The 14,456-nt window shown below is 48.0% G+C and overlaps 3 protein-coding genes across 3 annotated transcripts; 1 reads left to right on the top strand and 2 right to left on the bottom strand.

Annotated features, from left to right (window-relative positions):
• On the bottom strand, window positions 1-2,111 carry EDB82DRAFT_8174 (uncharacterized protein). Its single transcript, XM_025732049.2, has 4 exons — window positions 1,624-2,111; window positions 1,200-1,491; window positions 894-1,126; window positions 1-844 (listed from the first exon to the last, which is right to left on the bottom strand). Exons 1-4 carry the CDS (start codon window positions 1,935-1,937, stop codon window positions 286-288), a joined length of 1,398 nt encoding a protein of 465 aa, XP_025591013.1. The 5' UTR covers window positions 1,938-2,111; the 3' UTR covers window positions 1-285.
• A 5,555-nt stretch (window positions 2,112-7,666) lies between these two features.
• Window positions 7,667-11,366, top strand: EDB82DRAFT_8105 (uncharacterized protein). The gene has a single exon (XM_025732050.2). The coding sequence runs from the start codon at window positions 8,067-8,069 to the stop codon at window positions 10,878-10,880; it is 2,814 nt and encodes a 937-aa protein (XP_025591014.1). The 5' UTR covers window positions 7,667-8,066; the 3' UTR covers window positions 10,881-11,366.
• A 787-nt stretch (window positions 11,367-12,153) lies between these two features.
• EDB82DRAFT_8090 (major facilitator superfamily domain-containing protein) lies at window positions 12,154-14,124 on the bottom strand. The gene is made up of 3 exons (XM_025732051.2): window positions 13,842-14,124; window positions 13,759-13,784; window positions 12,154-13,706 (listed from the first exon to the last, which is right to left on the bottom strand). The coding sequence occupies exons 1-3, from the start codon at window positions 13,994-13,996 to the stop codon at window positions 12,259-12,261; spliced, it is 1,629 nt and encodes a 542-aa protein (XP_025591015.1). The 5' UTR covers window positions 13,997-14,124; the 3' UTR covers window positions 12,154-12,258.
• Window positions 14,125-14,456: the final 332 nt, after the last annotated feature.

The following is a 14,456-nucleotide window of genomic DNA, read 5'->3' as shown; positions in this document are numbered from 1 at the left end:
GTGCGATTCTTGTTTCCTGTGGGCCGAGTTCATGCTAATTTTTATGTCTATGCTTGTGCCAGTACAGGTCAGCATCAGCCAAAAACATCCAGTATAAGTGCATTGATCTATCATTTTTTTTTTACTTGAAACAAACGCTCAAGTATGTATCTCGTGTTTTTAACATGCAGTTGACCAGTCCCGGCCGGTCATTACAGTAAAAGTCGCTTAGAGCAACCGAACTCTCACTTATACTTATGCCTATATATAGTGTTCATAAAATGAACCAAACCCACACTAAGCGATTCAATCATGCTTCATCTCAACAGACCTGGTAGATGTCGATGTTCGTCGACTACCTCCTGCGTCTGAAGATGATGAAGAAGGTGGCTCATTCAAGAGATCCTTTTCACCAGGAATAACACGACTACACCAACCGCACCATGATCGTCGAGCACCTCTAACCTCTCGGCCAAGAACTCGGCTGCCGCTGGAACGCTCATCATCCCACTCAGGCACGCCATGGCCTACACGCACCATACGAACTCGCTTGCGCTTGACAACACCGCCAATGCCTTCGATCTCATGGCGTAGATAGCCAGGACCAAGAGATGGGGACGGTGTGCGCTCATGTGTAAGGCGGAGTTGGTCGATGAGAGCATCAACTGGAGCTTGTTGAGGGTTCAAACCCGCAGCTACGTTTCCATCCCGGGCATCCTCGGCGTCGCAGTCTACTTGGTGTTCGACTTCTTTGGCTGCACAGCAGTTTGCTTCGCGGCCGCAGATTACACCACGGTCGCCCTCGCCGATGCCAGTGCCAAGACCACCGAGGACTTCGCCGTACTGGTTACGCCAGCGCCAAATACTGTAAGTAGTTAGCAATAAAAGATAAGGTGTTGAGGGTTGGAATGTACCGTTGGTAGTCATGATCTGCGGCCCGGATACTTCGTCCACACGGCTGGCAGAGCCAGACGCCATCGTCAGCGCACTTGCAAACCTCCCGCGATACCAACTCTGATGAGAGAGGAATATCGGGATCGACAGGGGCCTTAACAAGAGTCGCTATAGGCGCATGAACACATGGCTTACAAAGTCTTCTATGCCTTTCTTTGAGAGCGACAGAAGCCGGTGGCTTAATGGCACAATTCTGAGAGGTGAGGTTAGCATATGCAACCATTCAGCAATCGCCATGTGCCTGCCGATCGCATGCATGTACATACCCGACATATCACATCACTGCATCTGCGACACTCGCCGACCATGTCACGAGCGCAATTGCCCGACTTTCCATTGTAACTGCGGCCATCTTCCATGTAGAACCAGTTACCGGCGCGAGCACGGTAACGAAAGGTTTCGGAGCCATCGACCGGGACGTCTTCGTTTTGGCAGTGGAGAGTTGAGTTGATAAGGGTAGTGCGGTACTGAATGAGGCCATGGTGGACAAGACGACAGGTACGCGATAGAGCGTCGAGGGTGTTCAAATCTATGGAAGAAGCAATGGCTTCGACAATGCTGTCGAGATTCAGTAAATGGTGTTGTCATGACATGAGGGTGGGGGATATCATGATAAGGTTCAGGACTCTGGATTTCGAGCACACGAAAGCATTGAGATGAAGAATCAAGTACAGAGAGGGTCGGACTCACGGATAGCACTGAAACGCATTGGTGACAGGCGCTTGGAAAGTAGAGGCATCCATGGTGCCTAGCGGCTCTGGGTTGTACAATGAGTGAGGCCAAGGTCCATTCCGGCTGCTGCTAGATGACAGCAACTCGAGCTTCCTAAGGAATAAAAGATGCTGATCTTTCTGGGAGAGGTCGTTGAGCTGGGGATAGCCGTCATGATGTATAGGTTCCAGAACTGGCGGAAGGGCGGCCTCATGATGAGCATCGTGGACGGGAAAGCCGCCAGGGCCCGCTCCAGCATCCTCGTCTTCTTCCAAATCCACAAAACGCGCCATGGCTTTTGTTCTTTGTATTCTTACTAGTGATTTGCGGCTTGGCACTTTGACATGTACAGTGTGTGAAGAACAAGACCCAAGGATCTGATAAGCAGAGTGAGCACGGGGCGTGTGTGGTCTCAATTCAGATGGGCGGTAGACCGGATGTTGAAGGCCGGATGAGAGAAGCAGGGATAGTTATGATGCGATGCGATAGGATATGAATCGGGGCTAGACACGGCAAAGGAAGGTATGTGGTGAATTGTAGGTCAGTTGGATCAAATCCAGGGGGAGGGGGTGTAGAAAGAGGAAGTAAAGAAGGACAGAAAAGAGAAGGTGTTGGTATCGTATTGTCTCGTTTACGGAAGGATTAATGTTGTTGAGTGTGACGGGTAACGTAACGCAACTGATGGGAAACTGGGATCCCAAGAGTCAGCAACAAGAAACAAGTGGGTTTCCTTGTTCTTTTTGGTTTATGCTCGCTACTGTAGCAGTGGTAGTTGAAGCGGGGATATGACAGTAGAGTAGACAATAGTAAGTAGTTATGATATGACTTCGTACTCATTAGATGAGTTTTCATCAATTGATCAAACCATTGAATGAGACTTCTATTGACTGTGGTTGTAACCGATAAAAATAAATAATGGATGATGATGATAATTGCATCAACAGGTATCTCATCAACTAAGGTCCAGGCTGCGTCAGTCACTTGATACCAGCCACATATAAACTAGTATATCTATGGTAAAGTCCAGGACCAATTCGTGAAGCTTGACAAAAGACCGATTCAAGACTAGCTGCAAGTTGTCTCTGTACCTGTCTGTACCTGTCCATCATGGAAGCGAACCAAGACCCCCCCTCTTTTATTCTTTCAATAGTTAGTAAATCCCTACTGTTTCCAAAGACTCGAGTGGAGACTTTGTCAGGTTGCAGGTCGAGTTTTCACCGAACAAGAATAAGACCATGCTTACATACAATTCAGCGGTGACGGCTTTACATAGTACTATACGATGCTTCAATACTTCAATTTCTCTATTAAAGATACCAATCCAATCCCTTCTTGCCAAGTCATGCGGGGGTGTACAAAAAAGCCAACCCCACGTGTTTTCACTCGTCATGAGACGAGCAGAATTGCCCATGTCTGCATCGTACACCATGCATACTACAACTTGACTCTTCAAACTCACAGTAAAAATCCTTTTCAGTTACGTACAATACAGATCATCACAGTGTGCGAACAGAAAATTGCGACACGGTTGCCGGTCTCGGATAGTAGCCCCATACCATTTCATCTTATCAATCTAATCTTTCGTCAAGCTACCCCATACTTGACGCCAATTATACCCACCGACAGTCCTTGACAGGTAAAGAAGTTTGTTGAGTGTACGTAATAGTCTCTCAGCTCGGGTTAAGAATTGCGTGGCTCGGAATTACATTCCTATAAACGCCCCGGGATGTGTGACTGGTTGGGTAAGTCAGCAACTGGTTTTGTTCTAGAACATCCTGTACAGTTTCTATACAAGGATTGTACCATCATTGGCAAAGTTAGTTGTCATGAGGAGGCGGTAAGTAAATGATGAGCTAGTAGATCTGCAAAGTATATAATAATACCACCAGAGCCATTTTACACGCAACACTGGCAAGCTGGAGATATAGTGTTCAAATTATGTGTTACAACAAAGTCCTGACCTCGTCATGTCGTGCGACAATCCTTGTCATCACTTTAACAGCCTACAATCGACCAGTCAGCTGACAGTCGTCTCGAGAGTACGTACATTGGTTACAGTAAAGGCACAAACTCTCCTCGAGTTTTCGCTAATACTCGTTCTTGAACTGTCATCAAGTCTGTTGAAGCTCGCTTCTTGGTCTTGGTTTCACTATTCCAATCACTTGTTCATTTACGGTCTGCTGCTTCATGTCCAGTCAATATGTTACAACCCTTGTTCAAATACTAGGGTCTCAAGTATCAGGCTGCGCATGAGAGCCAATCTTTTCTGTACTATATAAGAAAAATTCCTAGTAGCTATGGATGTTATTGCTACAATAGCAAGACCTGTTTCCTGTTCAACGTCACCGACCATGGCAGACACCAATCCAACTAAACATCTTGTATGTACACAACGTCACTGGTCACTTATAGATTACATTTCCTATTCTTTAGTATTTCCTGGTAAGATTCCACATAAGTCGAGTGGTTCGCATGTACGTGCCTTTGCATGTTGAGAGCTTGATAACATGAAAATGACGTTCCCATCCTATACTAGCATGAAATTGGTACATAACATCTAATTTACCAGAATGGAAGTAGTGCCTTGAATAAAAAAGCTTGAAAGTACCAAACCAACATTTGAGTAGACTACCTACTGCCAACACATGTCGATGCGAAACGATCGATTTGGGTGATTCTGCATACCCTATAGTCAAAGCTAAAGCCTGCTCGGTTAGTTGAAGTGACACAGTAGTGTTCCAAGACGATAAAAATGATCTTTAGGATTGATATAACCCTGTAGAGCAATGGCGATCTTTCGTTATATATGTTAAGTCTTCTTGATACCATAGTTTATGTAATGAGAGTCCCTTCGCCGTTGATGGTTCAACTTGTTAGGGCCATTCAATTATGTGGCAATAGCTCACTTTCTCTCTATTCACCCATTTCAACATTGTCTAACAGTTCCAATATATGTATTTACGATAGAATGTTTTCACTACTCAGATCCGAGGCGAATGAGACTCTCAGACACATCTAAATGTAGATAACAACGGTTCTTACATGGACATGCTGGGGGTATACACGGTTCTGTCTCCAAACACTATTCGATTCTATCTAACGCCGTCGCCCGAAAATGATTGAGCTACCCGCCACTGCGCGATAATGACTTCTTGCTTGACACAGATTGCTTCAACGGCCCGTCATATATCACAAGTGACAAGTTGGCAGGTTAGGCGAAGCATCTTTGTCTATCTGAGCCTCCCGACAAGATGCCGAGTTTCGTACAAGTTTCACGAGAAAGCCATCCGAGATAAACATTTAATTCGCAGTGACGCATAATTAAGATGAACACACGCACATGGGACACTTGATGGACAACGCTTTGGTAGTAAACTTTCAGAGTGTACACCCGCCATCCTTGTTCAGTAAAGCACGTTTGTTCGGAAAGCTCGAATGAAGTGCAAACACCCGTCCGATATACTTCCTTGGCTTTTTGTCAAGCGCTGCGCTTTGAGCTATACAAACGGAATCGTTCATTTAGGGCTGTTGTTGTCGAGTTTGACCCATCGGATGACTATTTTAACAATGCAGGAACAATAGCTGTTTGACTGATTGATCCACTGATCTCCAAACCCACTTCAGTTCATCGATCCGTGCTACGCTGTGATACTACGTAGGCGAGGCAACGGACAACAAACGCGGTCGGGTTTGCATTGTAGTAGGATGGTCAATCACGAGATACAGCAGGAAGCCGCAACTAGTATCTAAGTGCTATGTATCAGCTGTGATAGCCATGTTACAAAAATAGATCCCAGAGACTAAATGACCAAATGTTTGGAGTAAATAGTAAGATTTTAACCTACATGCAAGTATCAAACACTTAGGAACATTGTAAGCTTACATGCTTCATCAAAGTTAGTATTCGTCATTTCTGCCTCTGGCCGAGAAGGATTGAACGATTCCCAGTTTACAATTAAATATAAAGTCCCCGAGACTAACAAGGCAAAAGAATGCACGGATAGTGGTCCATTAATCTTGTGCGGATGGTTGATTACATAGGATTTCAGTCCTAGTTTGTTTCAAAGAAATGAAATAGAAACAAGCTGACTCAGGGAAATAACCAAGTCACAGAAGGATTTAGCAAACAGGACGACACCTGCAGGTACGCAAGGTGATAAATTACAGAGATGCGATGATCCGGCCGTGCCATATCATAGCGGGATCTAACGAGTGGCGCTTGCAAGGAACATGCGCACTTGATAACGGTGGTGAGCTAACGCATTAACTCGATTTCATCCTTGTCTCGGATCAATTGAGATGAAGATCATATCGTTAACCAATATTGTCAGAGTTTGTATCACTTGTGTCGTATGAGCCTCAATTGAAGCTTCTAGAAAAAGATGAGACACGATTCATTGTGGAACATCGGCGATGTCCTTGATGATACACGTATATACTAAATAAAAGGTATAATAGACAAGATAAAGACAGGCAAAAGACAAGAAGCAAAAAGAAATTCTCCGATATGAAGATATGGGCAAAACAATTGGGTATAGTTTTAAGTGAAGGAGGCTGTGTTTGTTTCCAAAGTTGAGTGTAGTTGCAGCATCCTCAGGGAGAGATTATGCTTGTTTTGTATATGATGGATTCTATTCGGTTTGGGACGAATGACAGCTCATTTGTGTGAAAACGCATGAACAAGTCACCTCAATTCGGCCATCAAGTCACTTCTGAAACGACGTGGTTGACAAGGTTGCTCGGGCTAAGGCTACTTGTAAGGCGTAAGGGGTGGAATCATGAAACTTGGTCGTGATTCATGTTGAGTGAGAGTATGGAGCTTGGACCGGGGTTAGCTCAGCTTTTTGGGTTTTTGTCACTGCTTTTGGTGTTTTTCCAGACATGAACTCTACCGTAATTGGTAATCTCTCTTAATGGAGGATATATCCGGTATTGCTTGGACTGTAAGTTGTGGCGGATTTATGGTCAGAAGAGATACAGTTACTTTAAGTTATAGTGATAGCTATCTGATAATCAAATGTCCCTCTTTATGTTTATACTTATTACCATTCGTAGAAACGATATTCCCGTCATGGAAAAAAAGCAAACAATAAAAATAAACCCTTGTCGGCCGTACCTGCCTTTTGTCTCTCGTGCGACTTTAAAACCCCCGCTCCCCTGTAAAACCCACTTTATGCATATTCCCGGCATCGCATCCCTGCATACCGCGTCTTCCAATTGAAGCCTTCCATTTTGACTACCTCACCTTTTCTCCGCGTCAAACGCCCAAACTAAGTTCGAAAGCAACATTCAACGCTACTCTATGCAGGTACACTACGGTGACTGTAGAGAATAGGTTTTACGGCAGATTGCGAGGAGGATCGACACAAGCCTCAATCGACAGGTTCAGCCATCCATCCTAGCTCTGCCTTGGAAGAACTGCTCATCATGACCAGTCAGCTAATATAACTGTCTCATACATACAAGTCTATACTATTGATACCATCACCAATACTCCAATACGTACCAACGTCAGCTTGGCTTGCCCTATTTTTGGATACGGCTACGGGAATAGTTTCACCGTTGATCGAATAGTCCGTCCACAAACAATCACTAAACAAACGCTCAATAATACACCACATATTGCTCTACAAACATCCTTGAAGTTCATTAGAGCTACCGAGTCAACCGAACGGCCTACCCGTCCCATCTGGGAGGCGGCTACCTAGACCGACAGACGTTGTTTTTGTCGTATTCGCCGCCGGAAAATTAACCTCGACAAGTCGGATGGACACCAACGACGACATGGGGTCATAATCCCTCCACTATCTGGAGAGGATTGCCCGAGCCTTGTGTCTAGGACCCATGGATTTCTAACGTCCATCGTCCAGTCTCCAAGGAAATTCGTCTTTAGCCAAGGTCTTCAACCCCAATATGGCACCGCCTTGCCAAGTCGGCAAGGTTCTATACACCATGTCTCGTCTACAGTGAACTGAGACCTGGGCACTTGCTGTATTGAGCCATACGAGGAGGTGGGGGGAGGCGTCAGATCCATCACGTCTCAAGTTGAGACCACCTCAATTAACCCCCGATCGATGTCAAGGATGACCGTGCTGAATCGTACTCCGCTCATACCCATGTCAGAGTTGACGCTGGGGACTTTCGACGAGGCTTAGCAGAAATGAAGATTCTGTTGCTTAAAAGCGATGCCTTCGCCGCAGCATCTCTGCTTTTCTTCCTCTTCACTTTCAACTTCAATACACTCCTTGGTTTTGTTCCCCGATTTGGGCTTTTCTTCTTCAGTCATTCCCTTCTTACAGGTGCTTTGGTCGCCTTTTCAGCTTGATCGCTTTTACTTTTTCTCTTTGATAGAGTCATTTACTTATCGCCCAATCAACAAAACACAACTTCCATTAAACGCCCTTTGATTAAAATTCGTCAATATGTTTATGCGCAACGTTTTTGTCGCGGCTGTCAGCCTGCAAGCTCTCGTCGATGGTGTCGTTGCCCAGGAAAAGGTAACTCTCACCAAGTATGTCACCAAGGCCAAGGCCAAGCCTACCAACGCCTACCCGGTTCCCGATCTTCCTGAGCCTGAGGTCACCGTTATCCCTACCTCTTACATTGAGGATGGAACCACCATCTTCGTCGACGAGACCGTCACTATTCCTTGCTCCAGGTGCACAGCCAGCACTGCTGGCGACGCTGATGCTGAGGCCACTTCCGAGGTTGAGGTTTTCAGCACTGTCATCACCACCACCGATGCTGGTGAGGTTTCCGACCAGACTGCCGAGGTGACCGTCATCCCTACTTCTTACATCGAGGATGGAACCACCATTTTTGTCGACGAGACCATCACCATCCCCTGCACCAAGTGTGCTGGAGGCAAGAAGACCGAGACTGAGGCTGGTGCTGAGGAGACCTCTGAGGCTGCCGTTGAGACCGAGGTCACCACTGGTGGTGATGCTCTTGCCCAGGGTACCTCTTCTGAGGTCGCCGAGACCCTCTCCACTGATGTTGCTGAGGCTACTGAGTCTGGTGACGTTCCCGCTCAGACTGCCGAGGTGACTGTCATCCCTACCTCTTACATCACCGACGGAACTACCATCTTTGTCGACGAGACTGTCACCATTCCCTGCACCAAGTGCGCTGGTGGCAAGAACACCGAGACTGCTCCCGCTGAAGGAGCTGAGGAGACCACCACTGGTGCCGACCTCGAGGCTTCCACCGCTCTGGGTGTTGCCACTTCTGAGGCCCCCGAGGAGGAGACCACTGCTGCTACTGAAGATGCTGCTGAGTCCACCCCCGTTGAGAACGACACCCAGACTGCCAACACTGCTACTGGTGAGGCCGATGCCAGCACTGAGTCTGAGATCCCTATTCCCACCACCATCATCCCTAGCATTATCCTCACCACTGGTAACAGCCAGAACACTGTCACTTCCCAGCCTGGTCCTTTCGCCAACACCACTGTGACTGCTCCTGCTGTCGCTGACACCACTGCTATCGATGAGCTCCCTGCTTCTTCTGAGGTTGCTACCAGCAGCGCTGTCGTCAGCAAGATCGTCAAACCTGTCATTGTTGTCATCCGTGAGGTTACCATCTTCCACCGTACCATTGTCATTGGTGCTGCCTGCCCTCCTGTCAAGCGTGGTAACAAGGGTGACTTCGTTGTCGGTACCGGTTCCGATGAGAAGAGCTTCACCAAGATCGATGAGGCTCTCGATGACGCCTGTGGCAAGCAGGCCAAGGCTTGTGAAGAGAGTGCTGGAAAGAACTACGCTGTCACTGACTGCCAGAAGCAGCTCGAGATCTGCCGTACTGATGCCTCTTCCACTGCCAAGGCCCCTACTGGCGACATGAAGGAGTCCACTGAGACCGCTACCGTTATCCTTCCTTCTGACGCCGCTGTCACTACTGGCAAGGACAACAAGCCTGCTGTTGGTGGTCACGTTGTCATCTCTACCCGTACCCTCACTGTCTCCGAGTCTTGCGTTGTCTCCGATGGTACTCCCGTTATTGAGACCCCTGCCTCTACTGATGCCTCTGCCACCACTGTCCAGACTGCCGATGCCGAGACCACTGATGCCGAGTTCGAGGCTTCCACTGCTCTGGGTGTTGCTACCTCTGATGTCCCTGAGGTTCCTGAGAACTCCGATGTGATTTCCACTCTCACCCTGACCAAGCCCAACGGCGAGATCACTGTCACCTCCATGATCCTCACCCCTGGTGTCCCCACCGGAACCGGTGCCACTGTTCCCGCTGAGGAGACCACTGAGGCTGCTGTCGAGACTTCTGATGCCGAGTTCGAGGCCTCTACCGCTCTAGGTGTTGCCACCTCCGAGGTTCCTGAGGTCCCTGATGTTGTCACCACCCTCACCTTGACCAAGCCTAACGGCGAGGTCACTGTCACCTCCATGACTCTCACCAACGGTGTCCCCACTGGCACTGGAATCTACCCCGGAAACACTGATGCCGAGACTTCTGAGGCTCCCGTTGAGACCATGCCCGTTGTCGAGACCCCCCCTGCCGCCGAGACCACCGCTGAGGCTGAGGTCTCTTCTGCCCTTGGTGTCGAGACCAGCGAGGAGGCTACCACTGTTGTCACTGGAACCCAGACCGGTGTTGTTGTCATCACCATGACCAAGCCTAACGGGGAGGTCAGCGTCACCTCCATGACCATCACCCCTGGCGTCCCTACCGGCACCGGTACCGCTATCGTTACCGTTCCTGCTGAGGAGACCACCGTTGTTGAGGCCCCCGCTGAGACTTCTGAGGCTGTTGTCGAGACCACCATTGTTCCTGGCGGCCAGGAGACCACTGTCGTCGGTGACAAGACCATCACACACACTGTCACCAACGAGATCACCTCCTACGTCACCGTTGGCGTCGACACCGTTACCGAAGGCACTGAGACTATCACCAAGACTATGACCAACGAGGTTACTCAGACCGTTACTGTCCCCGCCGAGGAGATCACCAAGACCGTCACCCTCCCCGGTGGCGGAGAGATCACCAAGACCGTCACCGTCCCCGCTGGAGGAGAGGTTGTCAAGACCGTTACCCTTCCTTGTGCTGAGCAGGGTGCCAACGTCGTCACCTCAGTCGTCACCATGTGTCCTGCCCCCACTACTATGGCCACCGCCTCTACCAAGGCTCCCGAGACAGTCTACGTGACTGCAACCGTCGAGGCTCAAGGCGTCAAGCACAGCCCCTACCCAGTCCCCGGCCGCTTCCGCCGCATGCTCGGTCTCTGATCAACCAAAAACAAACAGCAAAAAAAGAAGCATAGCATAGCCAAGTCAAGTTTTTCCTTTCTTCACTTCAACAACACTTGGGAATTCAATCAGAAACATGGGGGGTTTTTAGACAATTTTTGGAAAGGGTACAGCAATGTCATCGTTATCCAGACTCAGCTTCAAGCTCTGGTTTGAGACCGGCGGAGATGGGTCCGGATGATTGAGACTTTTTGCTGAGGAATGAGAATTTTGGAGTTGAAATATTTATCGTCCCCTTTGTTTTATGTGCACATGAGATTTTAACCTACGGGTTGTGTAACACGATGTATGTACCGCATTTCAATTAGAGAATACAGAACGCCATTACATGAACTCTTTTGTCTTTTGTATGTGAGTCCGTTTGTGAGTGAGCAATGTATAAAACTGGTTCATACTTGGCAATTTTTATAATAGTCGTAGCTTGTAAATAGGTCTGACTGGCCTGTATATACATACTAGGTTGACATATAGGTACTTGCTAAATACTCTTTATATATATTAGGAGATGCCGCAAGTTTAAACACGAAAGAGCTTGTTGAATTATAATAACACACTGGTATATACTTGACATTGTAATTTGGAACATCACAGTTAGCATATATTGAACGTATAAAATTGGAGAGTAACGGTTCTTGTATACTATATCTTAACCAGTATAAAATAACGAACGCATAATTAACATCTCCCTGACCAAGCTCTTAAAGCTATACAACCTCTCCATCCAACCAAACCAAAAAAGAAACACAAAAACGCCCACAGAGCTCGCCAAGCGATAGCGTAGCAAGCATTGTCGCCGCGAGCTCTGGTTCAACACACTATCCGCAAAGCGATGGCGTAGAAGCACTTTCGCTGCCGAGGGAATCAAGGGAGGTAAACTCGTAGGACAGCGTGTACAAACGCTGATGGGGTATCATAATAACAAAAAAGAGCAAAAACAAGACAAGCCAAAAAGGCCGGAAAGAGTAAAATGTCAGAATAGTCCGAGAGGAGGATGGATGCTAGAAGGATAATCTGGCCTGGCGAGGGGAGCGTGATGATAGCGCTGAAGCATTGTCATCATGTTCTTCGCAAGGTCATGTTATCCTCCGAGAAACAAATCGTTGCCGAGGCCGTCGTAAGTGGTGGGTATGCCATTTTTGTCATATGACGACGCCTCGAGGGCGAAACGATGAACCCTCTTCGGGTGGATGTAAGAAGTGAATTTCGTAGGCATGTTATTAGTATAATGCCATGTTATTACATGCAGCTGGACCAGGAGGTTGGGCTACCAGTAGCTGCTATGTGCTAGGAATCGTCGAGCTGGGTGATTGTTGAAGATGCGATCCAGACGAGCGAATCCGGAGTGTTCTAGAAGAACTTAGGTGCGGTTCGACTTCTTCCAGGGAAGAGATCCGAAACCGCGCTCCTGACCCTCTCGTCGGGCTGCACCATCCTCAAACTCACTAGCTGAGTCTGACTGAAGCTTGCTGTTGGCTGGGTTACCAAAGTATGCAAGAAGAGCCTTCATAAGGAAAGAGCTGATAATGCTCATGCACAAGATTCCGATCATGGTGTAGTTGCTCTTGCGGTACTGGCGGGGACCAGGAGCGGCGTCCTCGGGCCAACCAGTGTAGAGAGCATAGGTTGTCATGACACTACCCAAGTTGCCGAGACCAGAGACAAGAGCAGTGGCAGCAGCAACTCCAACTTCTCCATGACGCTTCTGGAAGATCTCGGAACTCCAAGCCATGCAGATGGGCACAGTAGGGCCGAGGCCGAAACCAACCATGAGAAGGCCTCCGTATCGAGCCCAGCCGTTGCCAGTCGCCAGTGTGGTGGTAAGAAGACCAGCAATCTGGATACAAACGGCAGCAGAGAAGAAGTATGGGCGAGATCGGTGGAAACGATCCGAGATGGGAGTCACAATGAGAATTGCGATGAGATCCATAATCCAGATGGGCGCGAATAGCAGGCTCACTTCGATACCGCTGGCCTGAGGTCGAATGGATGCGATGATAACGGATCCGTACATCTGGGTGCCTATTCCAACGCCGACAACACCGAAGTACATCATGGTCAAGGGCCACAAACGCCAATCGATAAGGACAAGGCCGAGGTCCTTGAAGTTCCAGGGGCGAGCGTGGTAGACGCGTTTAAGGTCGTGGTAGTGAATGACGGCATCTTGTCCCTTAAGAACCTCGGGAGTAGCGGGAAGGAACTTGAAGATGCCAGTCTTGGGTCGAGTCTGACCAGGCGCAAGAGGACGATCAGGGAGCCACCACAACAGAACGAAGCTCAGAACGATACCGATAAGGCCGTAAACCATAAACATCCATCGGAAACCCACAATTCCTCTCTCACCATCCATTAGCTGAAAGCCGGCAGAAACAAGACCAACGACAGCAGCAGAGACTTGAGAGGCGGTAAAGTAGTACCCGATTCGCTGGCCGGTACGCGAAGGAGGATAGAAGAGGGTGAGGTAGAATGCCATGCCAGGCCACATACCAGCAATGACGACTCCAAGCAAGAAGCGCAAAAGCTTTACGCTCCAGGGATCATTGACGGCAGCAAAGCAAGTGCCAATAACACTGGTTGCAAAGACAATGCGAGCCATCCACAGACGAGGGCTGAGCTTGCTCATGACGAGGTTAGAGGGGCAGTCAAAGAGGACATAGGCCACGTAAAAGAGAGCCAGAGCAGTAGAAACGTCCTTTGGAGTCATTCCAAGAACAGTCATGAGGTCATGACCCTTGTCCTTGTTCATGGTTTGAGCGATTCCAATGTTTGACCTGATGGCTGAGCAGAGAAAGTAAAGAACCCAAAAAGCTACGAGATGGTAAGTAAATATCTTTTGATGGGGAAGTGGTTCATGACTTACCAGGAATAATACGACGGTCAATCTTTCTAAATAGTTGAATTGGTTAGTTATATGTTGGCACAATAGTCAAGTGACAAACAAACCTGTAGATACGCTCAACCGTCTCAACATCATAATCACCCTCTCGGGCATTTCCCTCTTCCTGATTCTCAAGCCCAGTAGAAGCAAAGTGAGGCTTTGACGCATGGTCATCATGCTGGCCACCGCTGGCGAGCGAGCTATGAGCTGACTCTGCCATGCTCAGCAATGGATGGGTGTGCTGTATAAGTCGGAAGATTGATATAAACAGCAGCAAGGAATAGGAAGAGAGGTAATGCCAGTCGAGAGGGTTCAATGATTATGATAATAAATGAACTGTTGAGAGGGGGAAGAAAAGAGAAAGAAAAAGAGGGTGGAGGGGATTGATTTATCAATGAGTAAAAGTATTGGTTGTGAGCCGATCTAGGCCGCTAGAACCCAAACAAGTATTGGTTCCGTTCCAGCTGCAGATTCACTCTTTTGGTGGGTGGTAGCTCTTGCATGTTGGGGAAGCTCCAAGTTACTAGCTTGAGTTTAATAATGGAGACACTAGATGCGGCTCCTCACATGAGATACAGCCTCTTTTATACCGGCTTTTAGTGACCGGTACACGAATAAATAACATAAGAAATTGAGGCTTGATACTCTTGATCACTCGATGCAATTAATCACTTATCTAA

The sequence above is a fragment of the Fusarium venenatum genome (genome assembly GCF_020744135.1).
Source record: "Fusarium venenatum strain MPI-CAGE-CH-0201 chromosome Unknown EDB82scaffold_1, whole genome shotgun sequence".
In the NCBI taxonomy this organism is placed as follows: domain Eukaryota; kingdom Fungi; phylum Ascomycota; class Sordariomycetes; order Hypocreales; family Nectriaceae; genus Fusarium; species Fusarium venenatum.
This window is presented reverse-complemented; position numbering and strand designations above follow the sequence as displayed.